Source organism: Vigna radiata, chromosome 3 (assembly GCF_000741045.1).
Source record: "Vigna radiata var. radiata cultivar VC1973A chromosome 3, Vradiata_ver6, whole genome shotgun sequence".
Taxonomy (NCBI): Eukaryota; Viridiplantae; Streptophyta; class Magnoliopsida; order Fabales; family Fabaceae; genus Vigna; species Vigna radiata.
Genome location: NC_028353.1, coordinates 3984266 through 4012089, shown reverse-complemented (window position 1 = coordinate 4012089; position 27824 = coordinate 3984266). Strand labels below are relative to the sequence as shown.

At 32.4% G+C, this 27824-nt stretch overlaps 3 protein-coding genes across 3 annotated transcripts; all 3 read left to right on the top strand.

Moving 5' to 3' along the window:
• Positions 1-2036: 2036 nt before the first annotated feature.
• Positions 2037-4942, top strand: LOC106757615 (heat shock cognate 70 kDa protein 2). Its single transcript, NM_001317325.1, is given in 4 exon segments — positions 2037-2329; positions 2921-3188; positions 3191-3202; positions 3204-4942. Coding segments are annotated over 4 exon segments (1953 nt in total). The 5' UTR covers positions 2037-2115; the 3' UTR covers positions 4663-4942.
• Positions 4943-11315: 6373 nt separating this feature from the next.
• On the top strand, positions 11316-12068 carry LOC106757278 (glycine-rich protein 23-like). Its single transcript, XM_014639915.2, has one exon. The coding sequence runs from the start codon at positions 11422-11424 to the stop codon at positions 11773-11775; it is 354 nt and encodes a 117-aa protein (XP_014495401.1). The 5' UTR covers positions 11316-11421; the 3' UTR covers positions 11776-12068.
• A 10827-nt stretch (positions 12069-22895) lies between these two features.
• LOC106757879 (26S proteasome regulatory subunit 4 homolog A) lies at positions 22896-27014 on the top strand. The gene is made up of 6 exons (XM_014640717.2): positions 22896-23423; positions 24342-24587; positions 25516-25685; positions 25854-26070; positions 26178-26318; positions 26736-27014. Exons 1-6 carry the CDS (start codon positions 22941-22943, stop codon positions 26817-26819), a joined length of 1341 nt encoding a protein of 446 aa, XP_014496203.1. The 5' UTR covers positions 22896-22940; the 3' UTR covers positions 26820-27014.
• The last annotated feature ends 810 nt before the right edge of the window (positions 27015-27824 follow it).

Here is a 27824-nt window from a genome sequence, read left to right as displayed (position 1 = left end):
AACACTTTTAAAATATTATTATAGTAATTTTTTTCATCTCAATTTTATTTTAATTTTTTTAATCTACTTATTTCCAAAAAAAATTAAAAAAAAAACTAGCTTAGAATTTGATCCCGCAGGCGGGTCGAATTCTTGCTTGTATTTTGGGGCAGGAAAGAAAAAACTAAAGTCAGCATATGGTTTCTGAAGACGAAATTTTGACCCATGCTATATGTGTAATTTTTGTGTACACCATACTATTTTAGGAAATAAAAAACTAATGTCAGTTGAGAAAAAAAAAAATCATATTTATTTTATTGGTTGAAATTGTGATATTTTATTGAGTAAATCCTTGTGAACTTGATAGAATGTTTTCACATGATTATTTTATCATACATTTTTCAATTAAACATTTGCTTTGAGACTTCAATAGAATTTCTTGAACCTGATAGAAAGCGACCAAGTTACTATAAAAATATTTATATTAATGATTGAATAACACAAGGAAAAAAATGTGGTAAGATATCGTATTATATTAGTAAAAATATAAACCAAAACGAGGCGATGTGGTGCAATCACATTTTGGTATTATAACAGGAAATCGGCCAGTCATGTAAACAAAAAAGAAAAAATTTGGCAGCTTGTTTCTTTTTACACCTCATTGTTTTCTTTTGCACCACCAATTTTTTAAAATGCCTAAATTTGCGCCGAAGTGCACCGCCTACTCCTTCCACCTTCTTACTCCTCTTTCCTTCTTTGTGCAAGCATCACCTCTTTTCTTCGTTCCACAGCCATCATTTCTTCTCTTCATTTTGGTACGCAATGCTTCAATTTTCACCATTACATAAAGGAGCATGACGTTGACATCTTTTCTCACCTATCTCGAGTTCCGTTATCAGCATGATGCCTTTTGCCACCATTGAGGTGCACAACTCTTCTCTCACGTGATGAGCTTCGAAGTACATCTTAATCCAACATGAAGCATGAACAATCATTCCAAAATATTGAAAAAATTGTGTATGTGCATGTAAAAGTAGTAATGTTAAACAATATATATTTTTTGTAAAAATTCATGAATCACTCGCAAATTCCATTCTACGAAGAAAGATTACCTTTTATGGCAATTGTATCGTATGGTCTAAACGACCATTCTGTTACCTCATATCGTATGGTCTAAAAAACAGAAAGCAGCTTGACAGTGATTGAACATGACAGAACCAACAAAAGAGATGGACGACCAAGAGTAGAGACATTCGACCTTAGTCAAAAAACAAGTTTTGCCATTTAGACTGAGATTGGGCCGCCATTTAAGTTTCACTAATCTCAAACCCATGTCGAAAACTATAAATATAAGTTAAAGATAAGAGGTAGGTGATTGTATTCACTATGCATCTATTGCCATAACATTTAATTCTCGTATTAAAAAAACTTTGACACGTACACCTTCAATTAGTAGAGTGAAAATAAAGACTAGAAGAGTAGTTACCGTACGACGTTTTAGAAAAAATTGTACATATATATAAAGTGAATCGACCTCGTACCTAAAACAATAATCTCACATATTAGTGTTCTCACTAGCTTTCAAATCTTTGGTAAAAATGTAAAAGGCATTTGCTAATCCGTTTCACCAAATCTCATTGCACATTAAATTAGAGAAAGTGAACACAATGTTAATGTCCATTGAGGTACAAAATCAAATTTTAATTCAAACACCAGAATATACAAGCCGGTTAGACCCAATCTGTACACCAAATTACAAAATCCGACATATTTGTTTATTTAATATGTAATAAACATGGAAGAAAACGAGAATAAATGGAAAATTGTGCGGTACAAGAATAAGTCCAAAAGTTGTTAGTGGACTTATTGGGTCGGCTGAAAGAGAGTCGAGCCCGTTAAGGGCCCACTGTTTAGAAAAAATCAGATCTGGAAACGTGAAAATTATGTGTAGCCAACTGGCAACGACTTCTGGGACTGAAAGAAGATTCTGGAAGGACTTCAAACCCTAACTATATAAGCTAATTATCACCTTCTCCTTATGTCTCCCTTGAATCACAGTGGTGTTGTCGCTGTGGTTTTTCATTTTCTTCCTTCCTTTTAGATCTCTTGTTTGTCTCAGATACACGTTGAAAAACAATGGCCGGAAAAGGTGAGGGTCCTGCTATCGGAATCGATCTTGGAACCACGTACTCTTGTGTCGGGGTCTGGCAACATGACCGCGTTGAAATCATTGCCAACGACCAAGGCAACAGAACGACGCCGTCTTACGTTGGATTCACCGACACCGAGCGTCTAATCGGTGACGCCGCCAAGAACCAAGTCGCCATGAACCCCATCAACACCGTCTTCGGTAAAATCTCTCAAGCACACCTTTTTTATTCTACATTTTTACTGTGCAAATGAATAGACTTGTGCTTCTCTTTTATCTATTTATTTATTTATTTATTATATCTGATAATGATGTGCACAAGAGAAGTCCTATTTTTTAGATCTACGGCGCTGTAGAAATTTGGTTACTTTATTCACTTTTTTTTTTATCTATTTGTTTCTAATTTTAGTTTCCATACGAGAGATATCCGAGGTTTGTTGTCTGTACATGTGTCGTAAAAATTGTCTTTTGTCGCTCTTACCTAAGAAGAACACTTGGTTGAATAAAATTGCTCTGTATCGGATTAGTTTTCTTGTGTAGAAAGTAATACTTAAAATCTGAACAACTAGATAATAAGTACGGAGATCTAAATATAAAAGGAGGTCATCTATAGGAACTAAAAATTAGAACGGAGACAATTATACAGATTAAATGATAGTTTAACTTGGAAATTTTAATGAATTAATTTAGACACGTTTAAGTTCAGGCTTCTGTTTGCCTGAAGTATGTGAATTTTTTGCATTTAGTGAGGTACTTGATGTCTAATTTTTAAGCTTTTTTGTTGTATCACAGATGCAAAGAGGTTGATTGGTCGTAGATTCAGCGATGCCCCTGTTCAGAGTGATATCAAATTGTGGCCTTTTAAGGTTATTGCTGGTCCTGCAGATAAGCCAACTATTGTAGTTAACTACAAGGGCGAGGAGAAACAATTTGCTGCTGAGGAAATCTCTTCCATGGTGCTCATGAAGATGCGTGAAATTGCTGAGGCTTACCTGGGTTCTACAGTGAAGAATGCTGTCGTTACCGTCCCTGCTTACTTCAATGATTCTCAGCGTCAAGCTACCAAGGATGCTGGCGTTATTGCTGGTCTCAATGTCATGCGTATTATCAATGAGCCTACTGCAGCTGCCATTGCATATGGTCTTGATAAGAAAGCATCAAGTGTGGGTGAGAAGAACGTTTTGATCTTTGATCTTGGTGGTGGCACATTCGATGTTTCTTTACTTACTATCGAAGAGGGCATCTTTGAGGTGAAAGCCACAGCTGGTGACACCCATCTTGGAGGAGAGGATTTTGATAACAGGATGGTGAACCACTTTGTGCAAGAGTTTAAGAGGAAGAACAAGAAGGACATAAGTGGAAACCCCAGAGCACTTAGAAGGTTGAGGACTGCTTGTGAGAGGGCAAAGAGAACCTTGTCATCTACTGCTCAGACTACCATTGAAATTGATTCTCTATATGAGGGAATCGATTTCTACTCCACCATTACTCGTGCAAGATTTGAGGAGCTCAATATGGACCTCTTCAGAAAATGTATGGAACCAGTGGAGAAGTGTTTGAGGGATGCTAAGATGGACAAAAGAAGCGTGGACGATGTTGTCCTTGTTGGTGGTTCTACCAGAATTCCCAAGGTTCAGCAACTACTCCAGGACTTCTTTAATGGAAAGGAGCTGTGCAAGAGCATCAACCCTGATGAGGCTGTTGCTTATGGTGCGGCTGTCCAGGCTGCGATCTTAAGTGGTGAAGGCAATGAGAAGGTTCAAGATCTTCTCCTTCTCGATGTTACTCCTCTATCTCTTGGGTTGGAGACCGCCGGTGGTGTGATGACTGTCCTGATCCCTAGGAACACTACAATTCCGACAAAGAAAGAACAGGTGTTCTCAACTTACTCTGATAACCAGCCTGGTGTGTTGATCCAGGTCTTTGAAGGTGAGAGAGCAAGGACCAGAGATAACAATTTGTTGGGCAAATTTGAACTTTCTGGCATTCCTCCTGCTCCCAGGGGTGTTCCACAAATTACAGTGTGCTTTGACATAGATGCCAATGGTATCTTGAACGTCTCTGCTGAAGATAAAACCACTGGCCAGAAAAACAAGATCACTATCACCAATGACAAGGGTAGGTTGTCGAAGGAAGATATTGAGAAGATGGTTCAAGAGGCTGAGAAATACAAATCCGAGGATGAAGAGCATAAGAAGAAGGTCGAGGCCAAGAACGCCTTGGAAAATTACGCTTACAATATGAGGAACACTGTGAAGGATGACAAAATTGGTGGCAAACTGGATCCTGCTGACAAGAAAAAGATTGAGGATGCAATTGAGCAAGCTATCCAATGGTTGGACAGCAACCAGCTTGCAGAGGCAGATGAGTTTGAGGATAAAATGAAGGAATTGGAAAGCGTCTGCAATCCTATCATTGCCAAAATGTACCAGGGTGGTGCCGGTCCAGACATGGGCGGTGCTCCTCCAGCAGATGATGAATATACTCCTTCTGGTGGAAGTGGGGCTGGCCCCAAGATTGAGGAAGTCGACTAAATCATATCTGCTTTTCATCACTCAAATTGTTTTCTTCTCAGAACCTATTTTGATGCTTTTTTGTTGGATTTAACTGCATTATAATTCTTCTTGCATCGGATACTCATTATTTTACCCGTCTGGACATACCTTGCTTGAAGCATTATGTTGTTATGTTTATGTTTTTAGATGGTTAGATTGAGGATACTCAATTATCTAGATACATAGATTATTCTAGATTATTCTGTTATCTTTAGTCAACATTTGTGTTATGTGAAGTTCTCAGAACTTTTTTATGTTTATTTAATCATGTTTTGCACTATATCTTTTGGCTAAGAATTTGAAAGTTTTCTATGTAGTTTATTAGTTATGATTATTCTAAATTGTTCATTAAGTCGCTTACAAAGCTGATATAGTTGATTTAAGTTATCTTTTTATTTTGTAAGGTTTAATCAACATTTGAAATTCAAAAGAACAGAATGTCAAGTCATTGAACTACTTTCATAACTCAGGTGAAATCAAATCAGTAACAACATAATGGAAATCAGATCTTTGAAAATCATTTGGTTTTTATAGTAATTACCTATTAATTACGTTTAAAGCAATGTTTAATTAGGTGATAACTATTACGCTGATAATTCGTTTTTTTTATTATTATTTGTAGAATCTCACAAGTTAGTGTGCAGCTGAAATATCGATGGTTGAAAAGTATTTTATGGAAGTTTTTCATTTTTTGTACATTTATTTATTTTTTTAAAAGATATAGCAAATTCGTATTTTATATGCCCATGGTGTGCTTAATGCTTTATTATTTTTAATTAATCTAGTATAAAATGCATTATTTATACTGGATACACTATTTTAGGATTAAATTAACAATAAATTTTTAATAGAAAAAAACCTTAACAGTCTTCAAGTAGATACATATCTTGTCATTTATGTTCATCTTGAGTAAAACAACGTTGAACGACTAAGTGAAAGAGCAATTTGAAAAAACTACCTCGCACAATGGACTCAAACTTGAAAGATGGGTTAAATGTATTAGGGTAGGCCTAAAAGTTTTCTAATTTCTTTGTTTCTTGTTTTTTTTTTCTCTGAAAATGAAACAAAATCAATGTAACAGTGTTTTCCCCCATCCTTCTCAGAAAATAAAAAGGTTTCAGTGTCTCTAAATGTTTTAACAACTGATTTTTAGGTTTTTATTAGCTACAATTGGTTTAATGTTGAAAATGATAAAGAAAAAGAAAATAATAAATATTTTAGATTAATATTATTGGAAAAGACTAAATACATAATTTAGTTAATTTATGTCACTGTATATAACATTTAATTTTTAATAACATTTCATTTCATTTTTAATAGTCTTTAATTTCATTTATTTTTAATAGTATTTAATTATCATAGGAATAGTCACATATCAATATACAGAATAGTCAATTCAAAAAACATATAAAATATTATTTAACTTATCTAGATATAACTATAACACCAAATTATATATTCAAGGATCTTATAATATTAATAATGTTATTACACTAAATAAAAAGGAGTAACAAAGTTTTTCAAAAACTGATATAAAAAAAAATTAGCATCTTACTTTACACTTAAGCGCTATCCTCATCTTACACCATCATGTATTCAAACCATTAAAATGATAATTGCAAACAAAGAAACAAACATACAAAGATAGAAGGATAAATTAATTTATTAAAAGAACATTCATACAACAGAAATATAGATGTTAACACATATACAAAGTTATATCAACCAATTCTAAGACATATAATCATTCATTCAAAGACTTGACCATTCAGATACATGTATTGATGTCAAGATTTAGTAGGTTATATACTTGTGATGACCTTTATTGATTTGTAGAGTCATTGTCAATGAGTTTCATCCTACCACACACAAGATTAATCCAATGCCTTAGTTTAAGGTAAAGTGTCTGACCTCGTGCTCCTCTCACTATATACCTCACTCTTCTCTATTTGAGATTGGATGGTTATTAGAACTTCTCCTAATTAGGAATCTATACATCAATGCATACACTATTAAAATCACTATAAGAAACTTTTCCTTAAAATTCCATTCCTAACATACACCATTCATACTATCAGCCATATTATAATCCATGAGGCATCACAAATCCACAATAAACATACATAGAATCCATAAAAAACCACTTCAAACAACAAAGGATAAATTAATCACAAAAATCCACACTGGCGCTCAGACTAACATTCAGTGCTCACACTGGCGAGGTTTGTTTAGCTTGACCTTCAGCCTAGGTTAGTCGGCTTGACCTTTGACTCGGTTTGAGTCGATTTGATTGTTCGTGCCGATTGACATGGCTCGACCTTCGGCACAAGCCATCTTGACTTGATCTTTGATTAAGGATAATTCTTCTTGACCTTTGACCCAACCTAACTCATACAACCTTTGTTCTAGCCAATATTTTTCAACCTTTGACCCTAAATGGTTTGGCTTGACCTTTATCATAGGCCAACTCAACTCGATTCTTCGCCCCGATCGACTTGGATTGATCGTCGTCCTTTGGCCAGACATACTCGAATTCACTTTTGGTTAGACCAACTCTACTCAACCTTCAATCGAAGTAAACTTAACTCGACCTTTTAGCTCGACAGACTCAACTTTACGGTTTGAATTTACTCAATGTAACCTTCAGCCTAATCCTGCTTGGTTTGACCTTCGGCCTAATCCTGCTTGGTTTGACCTTCAGCCCAACCAACTCGACTGGACCTTTGATTCATCTCAATTCTCTTAACCAACTTGGCTCGACCTTCGTCCTGACTTGGCTTGACTCAACTTTTTGTTAAATTGGACTCAACTTGATTCTTTAACTTGACCAACTCGACTTAACTTTTTGCTTAAGGCAATCTCAACTCACTATTTAGTCTGAACCGACTCAATTCAGCCTTATACCCAATCACTCTTTCGGCCTTGCGAGTTTTTTTATTGTAGACTTTTTGGTCTTGTGGATATTCTAAGTTTCGATCCATGTGAACCAAACTCATATCTTATGGAATGGACCAAATTAACAAATCTACTCAATATACACTTTATACACACATACATATTAAAGAAAAATAATTTTTTGTATATTTTTAATATTTAAATTTAACTAATATTTTTCATTGATTTTAATTTTAAAATACATATTTTTAAAATGAAAATTTGATCGCAAAAAAGATATTCAATTATTTTATACAAATAAAAAAAATTAAAATGTAAAAATTCTAATTACTCCATTTAAAAAAATAGTTAAAAAATGAAAAGAAAAAATTGGTTACAAATAATTCAAAATATATTTTATTCCAATTTCTTGGAAAAGTTAAAACTCCTCTTCCAATTTCAAGATTAATATTGACATCATATCCTTTGAAACTTAAATTTGTTTTGAAATCAATAGCTATTTTTAATTTATTCCTTCAGAAATTTAATTATTGAAATCCGAAAAAAAGTTAATAATAATAAATTGACATTTCTTAGTCGTTTTTGCACCACATCAAATTTCTTCCTGCACTCCATATGTTTTCAGAAAATTTGATCCGAAATAGGAGTGGAATGAATGACTTCTGGAACGATATTTCCAGAATTGGTCCAGTTTGTTCCGGAAAGCAAAATCCGGTTGTGGGGTGATGAAGAAATTTGATGGTGCTGGAAGAAACACCCAGCAATTTGTTGTTGAAAGTGGACGAATATAGTTTTTGGGCTAAAATCGAAGCCTTGGGACTTTTGGTGGTTATTTCTTCGTGCACTCTTCACAGTTACGATGGTGTCTCATTTCATATTTATTGAGATGCAAAATGGAAATATGAAGGCACAAAAAGCAACTTCGGCTTTTGTAACCCTGGGCCACCATTTTGGTATTTTATTATTTAATTTGTCAAAGGAAAAAAATTATGTATTTTGACAAAAAGGATCCGTACAATATAAATACGTTTTCATTGTCTGTTTATCGACCTTTTCATTGTTTATTATAATTAGCTCACAGTATTTGTCATTTTACTATGCTGTCAAAATGAATCACAATCCGTGGGTCAATTCGGGCCGTCACGAGTTTGGACCGGATTAGGTTTGAAAAATATAACTCATTTATATACGGGTCAGATTTCAACCCGGTTCATGCGTGTTGAATCCGTGGTGAGTCGGGTTGACCCACCAACCCACCAACCTAATATTATTTTTTTAATTTATTATTTTATTTATTAAACCCTAAAAAATAAAATACTCTCTTCATTCACTATGTATACCAAAAAAGTAACCTCTGTTCTCACAAATCACTCTCACGGTACTCGCTCTCATTTGACGATACTATCACCCTCACTTCACTGAAATTTTTTGAGCAGGTAAAACACCCTTCCTTTTGTTTTCTCTTTTCTCCACATTTTTGTTTTCTCACTTCTCTTTCGTTTTTTTAGAAACCCTATAATGACAAAAATAGGGGTTTGCGAATTTGTTTTTTGTTCTGGGGGATTTAAAGACATAGAATGATTTTTTTCATGTTATGACATGCTTGTATCATATTTTGTTCATTTTATTTAAACAATTTCAGTATACATTATTTGAACAAGCTCTTTTTGATATCTTTGAATTTGCAAAATTATGTTACAGGTTAAACTATTAATTTTTTGTTGATGTTATTGAGTACTGGTTCTCTTTATTATTGATTGTCGGAATTGTTCTGATATTAGAAAAATCTTTATTAGTGAATTTGGAGACAACAAGAACAAGGGTTACAACGATTGATGAAGAAGATGATTCAAGAGAGCAAAATATTGTGGACTTATATATTCAAGATTCTAATATCGTAAATGGATAAGGAACAAAAAATGATGAATATAAAAAACTTATTTGTATGATTTTTGTGTTTGTTTTTGGATGACATTTGAATTATATTATAACTTTTATTATTATTTTGAATTGTCTTCAACATCATTTTTTGGGAGTGAAATTTGTTTAAATTAAAATTACAGAAAGTTTGTATTTTTTTATTTTAAAAAAATATAATTAAATGGACTAATAAACCAATCTGTTTACCCACCAACCTGTGGTGGGTCGGGCCGGGTTCAAATTTTTCTGGCTCGCTAATAAATGAACTGGGTTGGGTTGACTCACTAAGTGACCAACCCGTGGTGGGCCGGATCGGATCGAGCCGAGTTACCCGTTTTGACAGCTCTACTATGCAATATATGTTATATTTAAGATATATGATTATACTAAAATGTAAAATAAAGATTAAAGATTAAAGTATAAATATAATTCTCTTGTTAAAAATACATTGCATAAAAGTCCATAAGCTGGTTTAAAAAAATGAAACACTTCAGTACTCTTGCAAATGTGATATTCCCAATAAAGTAAGATAATATAAACCAATGAAATTTCCATTTATTTTGTCGTATTTCTGGGGAATGGAATTGATTTTGTAAGCTTAATTTCTACAACAATAAATTAAAATTCTACAACAATCTTACCTATCAATTTATATAATTATTATTAATATCTCTTTTAAAATACTCTTTACGAGTAACAAAAAATATTAACATGAATGTTATAACTTATTTCTACGAAAAGGGAACTCGACTTTTTTTTTCATTCCTAATATATCATTTATATTTATAATGTTTATATATAGTTTTTGCTATTTTGGGTGTAAATTTAATATTTTTCTTACATTTTTTCTTATTCGATGTGGGGAAGATAAACATACATCTTAGTTTTGGTTCAGCAAGCGAGTTAAAAGAAGTTAAGGATGAAAAGAAAAAACAAAAGAGGAAAGAGGAAATAATAAATAAGAAATGAGAAATGAGAAATGAGGTGACAGAATAAAAGAAAGTAAAATGAAATTTTTTTGACGCATATACACGTCACTTAATGCAGCATGAATCCATAAAAGACTTCAGCCAGCTCAATTTTTCAAGTTTCTGGCTAATAAACATTCCATTTTCTTCTTTATACTTACTCAATACAGACAAAATAACGTTTTTATTTTAAAATATAAAATAATTTGAAATAAAAAATAAAAAATTCACTTTTTATTAGATACTACAAAGGTTTATAAAATTTGAAAAGCTTACAAGTAAAATTCCATAAATATATTTGCCACTTCCGACAGAAGAAAAGGCAAATACAGATGCATTGCTCCAAGTTGAATTAAGTCTAACACAAATCCATGATTCATATTAAAATTAAAACTCTGTTAAATTAGTTCCATTTATCATATATATGGATATCAATTAGTTGTTCAAAACATCGATGTTGCAATATGTCCCTGCTATCTTTGCTCTCAGTTCACCGCAGCATTGCGGGCACCATTGCTGGTGCTTCTCATTCATCGTCAGCCCCTTTTACTTTCTCAGGATGAAAAAATCAAATTTTTTCTTCCACATAAATTTTATAGAACTGAATTAAATCGAAATTTAAATTTAAAAATGGTATAAAAATGATTTCACAGAGTGAGGATAGCGTGTCCCATAGGAAAAATTGATCGATGCAGGAATGTGGCAAGGTAGGAAAATGGTCTTAAATGTTATTTGGGACAACGTGTCTGATGACAGCAAGGCTCTGTGAAGACATTAAAGTTTCATTTACAATGCTCAACTGCCCCTCACCCGTTAGTTAACTTTCTCCCCTATAAAAAAACAATCTTTCCAGATTCTTTGCCACACAGACTCAGAGTAACCAAAGGAGACTGCAACTACTCATTGTGTGTTCCTAGTGTGTGGGAGTGAAACAGAGTGAGAGAGAGAGAGAGACATGGCTAAGTTGTGTATCTTGGTCTTGGTTCTTGCTTTGGCTGTGGCCACAAGTGCCAGAAACGCACCCACTGATGCTGGTCTCAAGGACCAGAAGAACTTCATCACCTATGGTGGAGTCGGTGGCTATTCCGGAATTGGGAGCAATGGACTACCTTTTGGAGGAGCTGGTGCTGGAATAGGAGGTGGTTTTGGCGCCGGAGGTGGCCTCGGTGGTGGCCTCGGCGGCACTACTGGCATCGGTGGAATCGGAGGACTCGGCGGTACCGGTGGTGGAATTGGTGGCGGTGTTGGTGGTGGCGTTGGAAGCGGCATTGGAAGCGGCGTTGGTGGGGGTGTTGTTCCTTTCCCTTGAGATCGTTGAAAATGCATGCATGCATGCATGCATGCAAGGGTTCTTCTGGATTACTCTAGTCGTTGTTTTCGTTCAGGAAATAATGTTGTTTATGTGCGTGTTCATCAGCCAGCAGTTTAGTGTTTCAGGTGTCGGGAAAGTGAAAAAGAGTAGTGTATCTTGTAACGTGTCATTCCATCTTTCATTTGTTTAGGTTTTCTGTCAACCATAGCACTCATATATATACGTGGTTCTTTCATAGTTGCAACATTTCATTTTAGCTTCCAAAGTAATATGAGTTCAACTTCTTTCTATTTGCTTTTTCTACGCTCTCTCTATGTTTAAGATCGTATGTGCTAAATAATATTTTAAAATACGACTAAACTCCTTATCTCCACTCTTTATTTTCTTAATAATTATCAATGTTAATTATTAGATTATATAAAGAAATATTATTGGAGTGACGTGACTATTATATTCCAAATATGTGCAAATGCCTTACGAACATAGAAATATCTAATACTTAAAGTTATGTATTTCTTTTTCCTGTTAGTTTGAACTATATATCATTCCTTACCGATCACATTTTAATTTTTCCGAAAAATGATTGCGACTACTCTTTTTTACCGCAGACACTTGAAAAATCCTTTTAATAATAAAATATCTTATTTAAACAATAATAAATATAAATAAAATTTTAAAATAAAGTAATGAAAATATATGTAGTTATATATAAAATAAAAGAGTGTCAAATATCATTACTGTTTGAATGTGTATACCCACGATATCAGTAAGAACAATGTAAAATTAAGATGTAAAAAAGTAATTAAATAAAAAAACTTTTTGTTTCACATCTACTCCACTAAAATTATTATCCCAACCCACAAAATCATTACGAAAAATGCAAGTTAGTGGACTATATAGTTGTTATATTTCTAAATTACGAGTGTGTGTGTGTGTATATATATATATTAGAAAACACTCGTCCAACGCTAATTATATCATAATTCTATTTTAACCATAATTTTTCACTTGAAGCAAAAACATTATAAATTATGATTTTATTACAATTTTTTTTCTTAAAATATTAATCAGTCAAACGAACATAAAGTTCCGAGTAGTGTGGAGTTGAATCTTCCACCATAGATTCTTATTTCTTTATCTCTCTCTTTATATATAATGGTTGAGATTCCAAAAAATGAGCTGTAGAAGATCTTGATCCAATCCACAGCACAGGAAGAGTCTATATGACATTAAATTTTCATTTACCATTCTCAACTGCCCCTCGCTGGTTAGTTCATTGTCCCCCATAAAAAACACATTCTCCAAATTTCCACACCCGACACAGTCACGAGAGTAACCGAAGGAGAATTCAATTACCTAGACTACATTCCTAGTGTGTGGGAATGAGACAAAAGAGAGAGACGTGGCTAAGTGTTGTGTCTTGGTGTTGGTTCTTGCTCTGGTTATGTCCACAAGTGCCAGAAATGTACCCAGCGATGCTGCTCTCAAGGATCAGAAGAACTTCACCACGTATGGTGGCATTGGCGGTCACTCGGGAATAGGGACGGTGGCGTCGGTTGCAGCGTCGGTGGTGGCAGCGGTGGTGCTCATCCTTGAGTTGAACACTCATCCATATTCATGCATGCATACATGCATATGGCTTCTTCCTGTTTCTTTCGATTACCCTAGTCTTTGGTTTTCCTCAGGCTTTGTTATGTTCGTGTTCTTAATTAATCGTCCAAGCATGCTAGCTTTATTACCATTGGAAAGTAAGTTGAATGTCTTGTAAAGTTCATATATTGTTCTCATTTAAAAATGAGATGTTTTTTCTTCTAATAATTCAATATTACGAATTATTTTTACTTTCAAATTATTGATATCGAAACGGTGTGTACACATATATAGAACAACTGAAAAAATAGAAATTAATATGTACTAACATTACAATGATTATTTCTAATTACTTATCACATGACTGAAATTAGCATCAAGTGGGTGAAGTTCATAAAATTCATTACACACAACAAACACAATTTAACCGAATTTTTATGTCCAGTGTGTTTAATTTAATTTTCTTTTAAAGCTAACATATTATCTCAGCAATGAACTTCATTTTAATATGTACATCTTTTAAAAAATATATATTTTTTATAATGTACTTGCTATTTTTTTCTGGGTGCATTAACTATTATAGGAAGTAGTGGATAATATTGTTAGCGACTTTGACATGTATTCATTGTCCAAGTGATACATCAAAATTTAAATTCTTAGCCACTTGATTTAAGAGAAAGTCTACACACACCACACACACATATATATATATATAGTTTGTTAACGCATGTACGTTTATTTTTCAGTTGGTACATTTTAGCAATGTGTACCAGATTATATAAACAAAAAATACTCTTATATATTATGAATTCTAAGTTTTAAAGTTAAAGATATTTAAATAATTTTTATTATCAAAACTAAAAAAAAAAAAAAAAAACCCGAAACCCTTAGTCACCTCTCTCATTCCTCTCAACCATCCATTTCTCTTTCATCTCTCTCACTCCAACATTTTCTCTATCATCCTATAGTAGATCCAACAGAACAAAAATTAGAAATACTTGTCCTTAAACAAATCACCTTTGTAAAGAATTGAGTCAGCATATTCGCCTTCAGACAAAGGTTCATTCAAGATCTCTTCAATTTCATCATCTTCACTAACCTCTCTAATTTCATCATCTGCAAATATTGAATCATTATCTCTTAAAAAACCTTCAGACCAATTACTAATTCCTTCTTATGTCATTATGTTTGTGAAAATTAGATAAAATTAGATAAGACAGATATAAATATATATATATATATATATATATATATATATATATATATATATATATATATATATATATATATATATATATATACACACTTATGACACTTCCCTTTCCTTTCGTACGGAAAGGTCTCAGTTAATTGGGGGCCATGCATGTTTTTCTTGTACATATACACGTATTACATAGAGACATATCAGAGTAAAAAATCTGGTTTTTGTGGGTGTCCTTGAGTTCTTAAAAGATAACAGATAATGGTGTTGACTATTGAATACAGTACTGCAGTTTTTTCTGCAAGAATTAATAGGGGGTCATTTGGGATTTACCATTATTTATGAATCTATGGTAAAGGCCATAGCAGCAATAGTTTGGACCAAAGTACTTATAGGTAAAACATTTGAAGGTTCCTAAAATATATAGACAAAACGAGTTACACATTACTTGCTTACTATTGTAGCAAGCGTGGTTAAAAATACTGATTAATTATCACTATTTGTGGATTTGAATGAGGGAATGTTCTGCACTCGTCTTTCTTCCTCCATGGAGATTCTAGCAATATATATAATAGGGTGGTCCAACGTGATTCAATCCATTGCCAACAACTGATGATATCTCTTTTGAATAGGTTGGTGTTGTCCGAGTTCTTAATTTAAGCCACAAAGAGAGTAAACAAAGACATATAGATCAGTGTGTAAGAACATTAATTCGGAGATTTTCCAGTACCTACCCATAGTATATAAATTCAAATCATTTTATTAATTTTATGAAAATTTTAATTATTTTTTACCTTTTTCTTATTAAGAAGTTATCTAAAAGAAATCGTATTCAGACGATTTTTGGACAACAAGAGTTTATAAAATGCTTTATCTAAGATATTAAATTTATTACTTTAAATTTTAATAACACCCTGATATAAATTTATTTTAAAATATAAATATAAGTTTATTAAATTGTGGATTTACAAAAATTACAATTTTTTTAGAAAAATTGTAGCATAATAGTACCTACATAAAGTAAAAGAAAAGTTTGATAACATAATATTTATTATTAGATTTTTGTCTAATGGACTTTAAGAACCCACTAAATAATGGGATTGCAATCACGTTTTCTATTTTCTGTCTGTGATTTTAATTTCAAATTAATAATGGTTGTAAATTATTATTAAATTCATTATTGTTATGCTGATTCCACATGCTCGAGACAATTCTAAACAATTTCTGATAAGGGTTACACGATTTCTCTTACTTTGAAGTTGTTTCTAATAAATAATTTATATTGACAAAGTTCTTATTGAAGCTAATTACATCATGAAAAAAGCTTGGTTATATATTTACTATAGAAAGAGAAAGTTTCATATAATAAGTGAAAGTATATAATAATATATGATAACTAAATAAAAGACAACTCATTATAATAATAACATAATAGTAGAAGACAGAATATAATTAACAAACTTAGATATGAGAAATGTGTTCGATGAAACAACTTCAAAGATAAATTTAAAAAAATAGGAAATATTAATCTATATTTGTAAAATTAAAGAACAATAATGTATACGCTTTTCTGTATTATTAAACATATGTTCTTTCTTATTGAATATCTTGCATTAGTTGATACATTTCCTTGACCATATATACACATCAGATATTGATATAATTTTGTAATAAAAAAAGTCCATCATTATCTGAATTCCTTTTGTTAAGTAAATTTACTTCATTCACTTGTCATAATCAATTACAGTTAATATCTAATCAATTATGTAGCAAAGAACTGAAGAAAGTTAAGACTGCTGGTTCACTGCAATCTCCATTATTCCAGATTTTGATGATCCTCCTCACGCTTATCCCTCCTATAATTAACAGTGAATACTACAAGGATGGGTCAAATATTAAAGAGAAAATTTGAACTGAGATTCCTTCAAGAGACACTTTTCTCAATAAACATTTCTTATTTATTCAAAATCATTCATGTTTTTAGGAGAGAAAGATGTTAAGAGGTTATACTGTTATTACTACATACGTACCACTGCTTTAAATATTAAATAGTAATGTCAGAGGTTGGTGAAGTTTTGAATGAAATAGAAGAAGTTGGGCAGGCCCAGTTAAAAGGTGTGCAGATGGCAGCAGCTGCATGTTACATGTTCAAACCAGTTCCAGAAATGGTAGCTTGCAGCTGGTAATAGTTGCATGTCAATTGAATGATCGAATTCAAAACCTGTTGCCTCGTCAACCCTAGTAAATATCCATCACCTACCTTCTCTATTACAATTTGCTATCTCTAACAAAACCATGTCTGCATTACACTGTGGTTGTTCTCTCATGCATGTACATACTCAATATAGGATGAAAACATGGGAGACATGTGTATAATATTGTAATAACAAGTGAGATGAAGAAAATAGAAAGAGACAAATGTGTTCATGGTGAGATTTTAATGGAAGAAAAATTTCTAAGTTGAATGATAGAAAAATATTGTTTGACATATATACATTCTTTACATTCATTTTGATATTATATTTTTTTATTTTTTATTTTCTTCTTTTCTAAAAAAATATAAAATATATTATATTTTTATGATTATTGTATTTATATATTCTATATCAAATAAATATAAAAGTCTGTGAATAGTATTATTATTAAACAGTAGTTATGTACCTAAAAAGAAAAGTGTGGTTAAAAACATTAATGATAGTAGTTTACTAAAATTAGTTCAAAAGACATTTTATTTCGTGTAATTAGTTCAAAACACATTTATTTCGAACTTTCAGTAGTTGTTTTTATTTTCTCATATATTTCTTTTGTTGCTTTCTAAGCATAGTTGATTATTGAGCATTAAGTTTGCTCTCTTTTGTCATCGTTTTATTTGTGTTATTCCTTTTTTTGTACTGTAGCCACTACCCTCCACTTGAATAGTAGCCCCTTTGTTAACATTGTATTTGTGATATTCCCACCGTCACACAATTCACTTTTAATTTTTCTTTTAGAAATGATATAACTTTGATTAAATTTATTATTTATATAAATCTGATATTTATATTAAAATTGAATTTTAATATAATAAATTAAAATAATTAAAATAATGTTAATACAAATATTTATTTTATATTAATAAAAATATTTATAATATTTTATACAAATAAAAAATTTAGTTTCAATTTGGATAATAACAACCTTTCTAAATTAAAAAACAAAATTAAATTAAATAAAATAAATATAGACATATAGAAAGACTGAATTAAATAAAAGACAATTAAGCATAATACTCTTTCACAGTGTCACATAAGACCTAAAACTTCTAACTAATACTTAACATGTCTTCAACGTTGTTGATAAGAACTAACAAAAAGAATCTATTTGAGTCAATTTAAAAAAAAAAAAAAGACTTGATTGAAATAAGAATTAAATATGTTTTTGGTCTCTTAATTTTTAGTGAAAATTGGAATTAGTCCCTCTTTAAAATTTTGGTCTAATTTAATCTCTCAACTTTAGAAATATGTGGATTTAATTAGTCCTTTTGACCAAATTTTGTTAAGTTTATTTAATATTCCAAACATATTTCATGATAGTATTTGAATGGTTTACACTGTTTAACACATATTTTTTTCAATATGAATTGAGAAATGTATTTAAAACTTCAAATAAACTTAACAAAATTTGGTTAAAGATGTAGTTTTAAAAATAAGAAACTAAATTAGTCCAAAGTTTCAAAGAGAAACTAATTTCAATTTTTACTAAATTAAAAGACAAAGAAACATATATAATCTTTGAAATAAAAATAAAAATAGAATCTACTTGTAACTTTTCAACTAAAATGGTGACAAAGGAGTAATTAAGTCCTACATTTATCTACAAAATAAGATATGTGTAAATAGATAACATGTCTATTTTAACTTTTGCTTTTTTTTGTGTACTTTATTATTAAGTTGTTAATGTTGATGAGAAAATGGATCACATTTGTTCCTTATAAATTAAATATAAGTAAACATACCTTCAATTGCTTAATTTATATTTTGCACAATGATATTTATAAATTATATGGGACAATTTGTATTGAATATATGCATGTTAATGCACTTTGTTCTGCCTGCGTCTTCATATATTTTACAGATATTTCATACAATTAATTAATAATATAAAAATAGAATTATAAAAAACGAAAATGTAATACATTTAAGAAAGTTAACTGGCGTTAATTAGTTTATTAAATTAAAAAAGTAAATTGAAATTTTTTTGATAAAAAATCGATTAAAAGTTAAACTGTGAAATTACTTATAGATTGATTTTAGAAGTTGCTCGGTTTGTATATTAAGATTTCATCCTTCAAACAATAAAAAAATGAAGAGTTGCGTATAATGCCACGCCTTTTTGGCACTCACCTTAAGTTCTGAAAAGAAAAGAAAATGCTTGATTCCATTTAGGCCCATGCCTTTTTCTTCACCTATTGGGCTAATATGGGATTATTTGGGGCCTTTCTTCCTGTGCCTCCTTTTCTTCTTCATGCCTTATAATCATATATCCTAGTTTTACACTTGTAAATTTATAATAAAATACGAAAAGTTAGGGGTTTTAAGTAGGTGACATATTACTAATGCAAGATGTATTATTAGATTAAGAAACATATTCTAAATTAAGCATTTTGAAACTCCTTTTGTACGCAAAAATTAAAAAAATTGGAATACACTTACGTGATAAGTATGGATTAGATATTCGATAACGTAAATATATGTTTTGAAATATACATTCGAGATGTAACTTTGAATTGGAAGTATATTCCAAATTACTCTATTGAGAACTCACGTTGTTTCTATTAATGGACAAGGATAAATTATTCTTTCAAATTTTATTTAATAGGATGTTCGAATGATAATTTGATTTATATATTTTGAATTATAAGACGGGAGTTTAAGATTAGAAAATGTCCAAATAGAATTTTGGACAAACCTTGTTTAGAAGGATTCTATAATGAAGTATAAAAATATTTAAAGAGTGTTTATATATAAAAAGCCTCTAAATAAGTTTATATAATATCTAGAATCATTAGAATATTTTAGAAACCTCTAAAGAATGAATTATAGTCCTTAGATTAATGTTGTGGTAGCAAGATCCTCGTTATTGGTTCAGGAGGTGTCAGCCATACAAATAGCACTGATTGGATCATTTGTAATCAATAAAAAAATTAGAAGCACTCAATATTACAATAAGTCTTTCCCTTTCTCAAAATCTTCTAACCTCTCCCAATTTTTAAACACTTCCTTCAAGCCTTTAAAGTTTCCTCCCAACAAAGTGGTATCAAGAACCATAAAATCATCTTAGAAATGACAAATATCAAAGTTCCCTTACAAGTCTTGGTGCTTACCAAGAGCAACTATAATGATTGAAGCTTTAAGGATGATATCTTAGTGCACATGATGTGTGGGAGGTGATCGAGATGGGCCACACCAAGCCAGAGAATGTAGATAGTCTTTCTTAAGCTCAAAAGCAGAGTTTGAGAGACTTGAGGAAGAGAGAAAAGAAATCTCTTTGTCTAATCTATCAAGGATTAGACGAAGATACTTTTGAGAAGATTTATGAAGTCAAGTCAGCTAAGGACAATGGGAGAAGCTTAAGATCTCTTACAAGGGAGTTGATCAAGTAAAAAAAGTACGTCTTCAAACTTTAAGAGGAGAGTTTGAAGCTTTGCATATGAAGGATGGTGAACTTATCTCTGATTACTTTTCAAGAGTTTTAACGGTTACTAATCAACTAAAAGAAATGGTGAGAAGTTAAATGATGTAATAATTATGGAGAAAATTATTAGATCATCAAATCTAAAGTTTGAACATATTGTCATCATTACCAAAGAAACCAAAGACTTGGAAGTCATGTGAATAAAGCAACTTCTTGGTTCGTTGCAAACTTATGAGGAAAAGGATAAGAAGAAGGAAGAGATTATGGATCAAGTCCTCAAGGCACAAGTTCAAGAAAAGAAGAAAATGCAAGCAATCAATCAAGACGAACTTATAGTCAAGAACAAGGACGGGGGCGTGGATATGGAAGTGGACAAGGACGAGGGCCTAACAAAAATAACCAAAAAGGAGAAAGCTCTATAAGAGGTCGTGGGAGAGGAGATATGAATCTAAGATATGACAAGTCACCCATCAAGTGGTACAATTGTGATAAATTTGGATATTATGCTTCTGAAGGTAGAAACCCTATAATAAATAAAGTCTAAGAGAAAGCCAACTATGCTGAAGAAAGGTGTCAAGAAGATGGTACCTTACTACTAGCTTATAATGGCCAAGATAGAGGCGAGGATAATCAATGGTACCTTGACAGTGGAACAAGTAATCATATGTGTGGAAAAAAAATCATGTTCGTGGAGCTTGGTGAATCAATGAAGGGAAACATGACTTTTGGAGATGAATCAAAGGTGGCAGTGAAAGGTAAAGGTAATGTCCTCATCCGACTAAAGAATGAAGAAAATCAATTTACTTCTAATGTACATTATGTGCCAAGCATGAAGAACAACATCTTGAGCTTAAACAATTCTTAAAGAAAGTTTATCATATTCAACTTAAGAATAATAATATTTTTATAAGAGATAATGCAAATAAATCCATTTCAGAGGTGCCAATGACAAGAAATAGAATATTTGTGCTCAACATTCAAAGTGATGACCCACAATCCCTCAAGATGTATTATAAAGATTAATCATGGCTTTTTCATCTTTGGTTTGGGAATCTTCATTTATAAGGATTATAGTTACTCTCCAAAAAGGCAATGATAAAAGGATTGCCTTGTATTATCCATCTTAATTAAGTTTGTGAAGGATGTCTACTTGGAAAACAATTCCGATTGAGTTTTCCAAATGAGTCAAATTTAAGAGCTCAAAAGCCATTAGAAATCATATACATACATGTATGTAGCACTGTCAAGCTAAGATCACTTCATAAAGGTAGTTATTTCCTTCTCTTCATTGATGATTTTTTAAGAAAAACATGAGTATATTTCTTAAAAGAAAAAGTTGAGGTATTCGAGAACTTCAAGAAGTTCAAAGCCCGTGTTGATAAAGAAAGTGGCACTGTGATCAAAGATTTAAAAGATTAGACTGTGGATGAGAGTTCACATTAAAAGAGTTTCAGAAGTATTGTGAGGACAATGGAATTAGATGACAGTTGGCAATACCAAGATCTCATAACAAAAAGGAGTGGCGAAAAGGAAGAATAGAACGACCCTAGAGATGGCAAGGAGCATGCTTAAAAGTAAGAGACTTCCAAAGGAGTTTTCGGTTGAAGTCGTTGCATGTACGATTTATCTTACCAACTGCTCTCTAACAAGAAGTGTGAGTGGAAAAACACCACATGAAGGATGGAGTGGAAAAAAGTCAGGAATTTCTCGTCTTAGGGACTTCCCCTACTTTCGTACTGCACCAGTTTAGAAGGAAAAAGACCACTATTTTGAACTTGAGGAAAAAACCCTAAAAAAGGGTTTGGGCTCGATCCATTTTCAAGAAAAAAATTAATAATAAAATAAAGTGATTTAGACTTTTGGCCTGTTTTTATCCAATTTTTTTTTAGAAAATTATGTTTTTTTTTTCAATTTAATTTAAACATTTTTAAAAAATCATAAAATATTATTTTTTAAAAAATACTTACAAGTTGAAATGGGTATCCAACATGTATTCGCAGGTTGGAAAAAATGCACAGTTTTTTTTTTATACGGATATCCGACTGGTAACGGGACGGATACAAGTACAATTTTTTACATGCTAGTCGGGTTTAAGTATCACACTATCTCGACCTTTGTCATCCTTATCCATACGTAATCGTTTATAATTGTGTTTATCCATATAAGTTGATCCATCTAATCTAAAATTAAAAAAAAAAAACTATTCGAATTTGTTTTTTTTTTTTTTGTTTTATGGATTCGAACTGGTTGGAAATTTTTCTCATCTCTTTTCCATATTACTCAATCCAAAATGAATGGCTTAAAGATGTTCCATAATACTTAATTCGTAATATATTTTCAAATCCAATAATGTATTTCGAATTATACCATTCATAACCTACTTAAAGCTCTCAAACCATACATCCCACCACAAAAGGGTAAAGAAAGATAGTTTTGGGGACGACAAGAAGGAGACAAAATTACCTTATCATATTTTATATAAATTTATGAGTACAATTGGAATATACAGTTTTTTAGGGGGTAGGGGAAGAAACAATGGGGGTGCAGGAAAATATTCGGGATAATCTGTTTCACGAAGTAATGGGCCTTTTGGTCGAATTACTGGTTTAACTTGTTCACAAAGGCAAGGAGCGAGTATATGTATATATTTCATTCTAACTTTTTCTCTTGCTTTCTCGTATTGAGAAATTGTAAAGACATGGGTCAGGGAACACCAGGAGGTTTGAACAGGCAAGGTCTTCCGGGGGACCGGAAGCCGGACGGCGGTGACAAGAAGGAGAAGAAGTTTGAGCCAGCGGCGCCGCCGGCTCGAGTAGGGCGGAAGCAGCGAAAACAGAAGGGGCCGGAGGCGGCGGCGCGGTTGCCGACGGTGACGCCGCTTTCCAAGTGCAAGCTGCGGCTGCTAAAGCTGGAGCGCATAAAGGACTACCTTTTGATGGAGGAGGAGTTCGTGGCTAACCAGGAGAGGCTGAAGCCGCAGGAGGAGAAGGCCGAGGAAGACAGATCCAAGGTCGATGATCTCAGGGGTTCCCCTATGAGTGTTGGCAACCTCGAGGAACTCATCGACGAGAATCACGCCATTGTTTCGTCCTCGGTGGGTCCTGAGTACTACGTTGGTATCTTGTCTTTCGTCGATAAGGATCAGCTCGAGCCTGGATGTGCAATTCTGATGCATAACAAGGTAGGGTTAGGGTGTGATAGGGTTTTGTTTGTTTGCTCCTGATTGGTTAAATTTTTATGGCCTTTTGATTGAATGTTCTTTCGTATGTGATGGATTTGGGGGATAGGGTTTAGTGGTTAGATTGTGTGTTTCTGGTAGGCGAAGTGGGGGTTTGTTGCGTGGAAATGGTGTGTTGTAGGTGAATAGAAGAATCTGGTGTTAAATAAAGGTTAAGATCTTTGAACTGCTCTTCATGGCAGAGCAGTCTTCTTTCAAAGAATCTCTGTCCTTATTCCGTACACAAGCTTGGGGATGTTCGGAATTCTGAACATATAATTGCGTCTTTAATTGGGAGAGAATTGTGACATTTTATCACTGGCTGAAAACTTGTTTAGGTGTATGTTTGAATTTGATTATGTTTTTGGCGAAAACCCCCTTTCAATGGGGTTTCTATTCTGGTTTATAAGCTGTTTTAAAAATATATTTAGTTAATCAAGGAATACACTAGGTCAGTTAATACATATAAATTAATCATGTTTTGACTACTTGGAACACGAATAGTATTCGGAAGGAGTGAAAGTTTCATAGATAGTGCTTGTTGAAGTAGTTAATGGGCATGCTATCCTATTAAGAGCTGTTGAAGGTTTTTCTGTTCTTGTGGACAACATTTTGAAGAGTTATTATGTGTTGCTGATGCCTGGTATAATCTAGTCATGGCAAGTTGCAATCCATGACACCGGAAACTAGAAAGAGGTGAGAAAAGTTGTGAAAAGGTATTTTGGTTGGATTGTCTGTCTTTTAGGAAGAAATGGACATGGGAGGTTGTCATGACTTTTTTTTATGTTTCAATCAGTTATCTTTTCGTACACATTTGATATTTGATTGGATTCAAGAATTGTAATGCTTCTTCTGATCTTATCATGTATGGTTCTTTACCAGGTTCTCTCTGTCGTTGGGCTTCTTCAAGATGAAGTTGATCCTATGGTATCTGTCATGAAGGTTGAGAAGGCACCTTTGGAATCATATGCTGACATTGGTGGTTTAGATGCCCAGATACAGGAAATTAAAGAAGCAGTTGAGCTTCCACTGACGCATCCTGAACTGTATGAAGACATTGGTATCAAGCCTCCTAAGGGAGTCATTTTATATGGAGAACCTGGAACCGGGAAGACATTACTTGCAAAGGTGTTCATTTTTTTTTTGTCTTATAGGGTGATATCTAAACATCTTTTCAACTTCTCATTTTATCTGTTTAATTACCGGGTTTGAATTCTGTTCATATCTACTTTCTGAAAATGAGGTTGTATTGATTATCTGGTTTATATGGTTTGTGGATTATAGAGTGTTTTTTAATGTCTGTCCGCAAAATTTATTTATCCATTATTTTTTTGTTTTCTTAAGTTCTGTTATTTGTTCTTTATTAGTCAGCGGTTTTACAGATAATGGAGGATATCGTGTAAATATGTCTTGTTTTAGACCCTTCAGCTTTTTCATAATCATTTTGCACAAGAATTGTCTTTTTTTAATGTTTAATTATTAATCCGTGATTGATGAACTTGATACAATTTAAGTTGTAGGAATTAAGGGAGGAAATTGAGAGAATAGAAACTGAATAATATTTTCCAAGCATTTTGTTGTATTATGTTATATAAGATATGAACCACTGCCATGTTTTTGTCTAGATCATAATCCTAGGTAAACAAGGAAATATGGAAACTAATCCTAAAAGATATATAGTACCTTTTTTCAAAGTTTTCTTCATTAAAAAAAATAGTCACTTTTTAAACGTTTTTTTTATTAGGCTAAAGTTAAATTGATATTGTGTTAGAATTTAACAGTCCTATGTCAAATTGTTTATTCTTTGTTGCGTCAAACATCATTTAATTAAATCAAAAGTTGGTTAATAAGTAGCAGCTTGCTGTTCGCATATGGAAAAAGCAACTAACAAAACTTGGAGTAAATTTGATCTGTTAAATATTTGATGTTTTGCATAATGTTTACTGTAATTATAGTTTTATCAGTATGCAATTATGATACATTTGTTGATCCTTGTATCAGTGTCAACTTTGATGTTGTTATTCAGTTTGGTCTAACAAAGCCTTTTTACTTTCAGGCCGTGGCAAACTCAACATCAGCAACCTTCTTACGTGTTGTTGGTAGTGAATTAATACAAAAATACTTGGGAGATGGTCCAAAACTTGTAAGGGAACTTTTCCGGGTTGCTGATGATCTTTCCCCATCTATTGTTTTCATTGATGAAATTGATGCTGTTGGTACGAAGAGGTAAGTTATTGAACATTAGCTTCAGGAATCACTACTGATACATTATCTATCCTCTATTCTCTTGAGTTTTTCTTTTATTTTTTCTTTGGGGAGGGGGCATAGGGTGTGGGACAGGTAGAAGAGTGATATCTTGGACAATTCTTAGTATGTCTCTTGTATGCTTTGTAGGTATGATGCCCACTCAGGTGGAGAACGTGAGATTCAGAGGACTATGTTGGAGTTGCTGAACCAGTTAGATGGTTTTGATTCAAGAGGAGATGTGAAAGTGATTCTTGCAACCAACAGAATTGAAAGCCTTGATCCAGCCCTGCTGCGGCCTGGTCGAATAGACAGGAAGATTGAGTTTCCTCTCCCTGATATCAAAACAAGAAGACGCATTTTCCAGGTAGGTGTGACTAGTATTATGAAACCGTACTTTCAGGTTTCACTGTTTTATCATAATATGCATATTTTACTTTAATGACTAACAGTTCTTATACCTGTGAAATTTAGATTCACACATCAAGGATGACATTAGCTGATGATGTCAACTTAGAAGAATTTGTTATGACTAAGGATGAGTTCTCTGGAGCTGATATAAAAGCTATATGTACTGAAGCTGGCTTACTTGCATTACGGGAACGACGAATGAAGGTTAGAATTATCTTTATATTATGAAACTCTGTTGCTGTTAGGAATTACAAAGTTATTAGTATGGATAAGCTCATTTGATGGCTCAAATTCATATATTAACATAAGAAAATATATTGCATTGGTTGGTTGCATATTGTAAGTTTAGACATACCATTGAAGAAATTTGCAAGAAAAGTTGGAGGGAGTTGAGGTGGGGATATTGAGAAAATGGAACTGGAAAACAATCTTCCTTAAATATATTTCTTGTAATTTAGAGCGATTGCTTATTCTCATCTCAAGCCTCTGTGGAGGGTCTGGACCTAATTGTATTGTATTTTGCAAATGTTTCCTATTTTACAGGTTGAGGTCTTCTGCTTATTTATATTAAATTTCCTGTTTTGTTTTTGTTTACCCACATGACCAATTTTTTATCTTCAGGTGACGCATGCCGACTTCAAGAAGGCTAAGGATAAAGTTATGTTTAAGAAGAAAGAAGGGGTGCCAGAAGGACTCTATATGTGAATCATCTTTATCATATACCCCGGCCTTCTCTATTATGGTCCTTTTCTGCTGTGAACGATTGTTTTTTTTGTTTGAGTTATCATGGGATTTAATCTCACCGAACTATAGTCTCACGTATAGTTTTCTTTTATTTAAAACAAATGGGAAAATTTCCTGCCATTTCTTCCTCGTTAATGTATGTTTTTCTGTCAATTATATGCTGCTAGCTTAAGTAAGAGTTGCATAATCCAGGCGAGTAACAAGATGATGAACAAATCCAATCATCATATTACTCACTTAACTTTAACATTGCCTTCCAATCCCCATCACGGATTACTTAATGGAAAATGATATTTTAACACCTTTTTTTGATACCATTTTGACACTGGACACGTGTCAATGTCGATGATACTTAATGCATGATGAGGTTTTTGAATCTACTAAAGCAGCCATCCTCTCGCTAGGAGATAAAGAAAAAACGAAATACTTTTTTTTTTTTTAAATTAAAGAATTTACTGTATCTTTTTTATTGGCAAATTTTAGTATTTTTTTAGCGGGGTCATGAACTCAACCTTTCTTATTTTTCTTTTCATACTCTTTAAACCAACTTCCGAATGTTGAATCTACGACCTTATCTATTCTTATTCATTCTTATAAATCTAATCATGATTTCTTTATTTTTCTTCATTCCAATTTAATTTCATTTTATTTAATTTCAGTTTTCGTTTTGTAACTACTAATCAGAGTGGATAAATATGATCATCAATACTTGCACTGTCTATTCAAGATCATACTAGACTTTCCATTAAATGTGAACTCCTTTATTGTTGGTTAAAAGTTCAATTTTTCAGAAATTGATTAGTTATTTTTTTTTCTTAACGGAGAGTCGACGAGCTTTTGAAACGTGCTTCAAAATACAAATCAAAATAAAACAAACAAAACAGAAAAAAAAAACAATTAACAAAATTTCAAATAAAAAATAATAACAAAATACAATTTTAATATCTAAAAATATCAACTAAAATT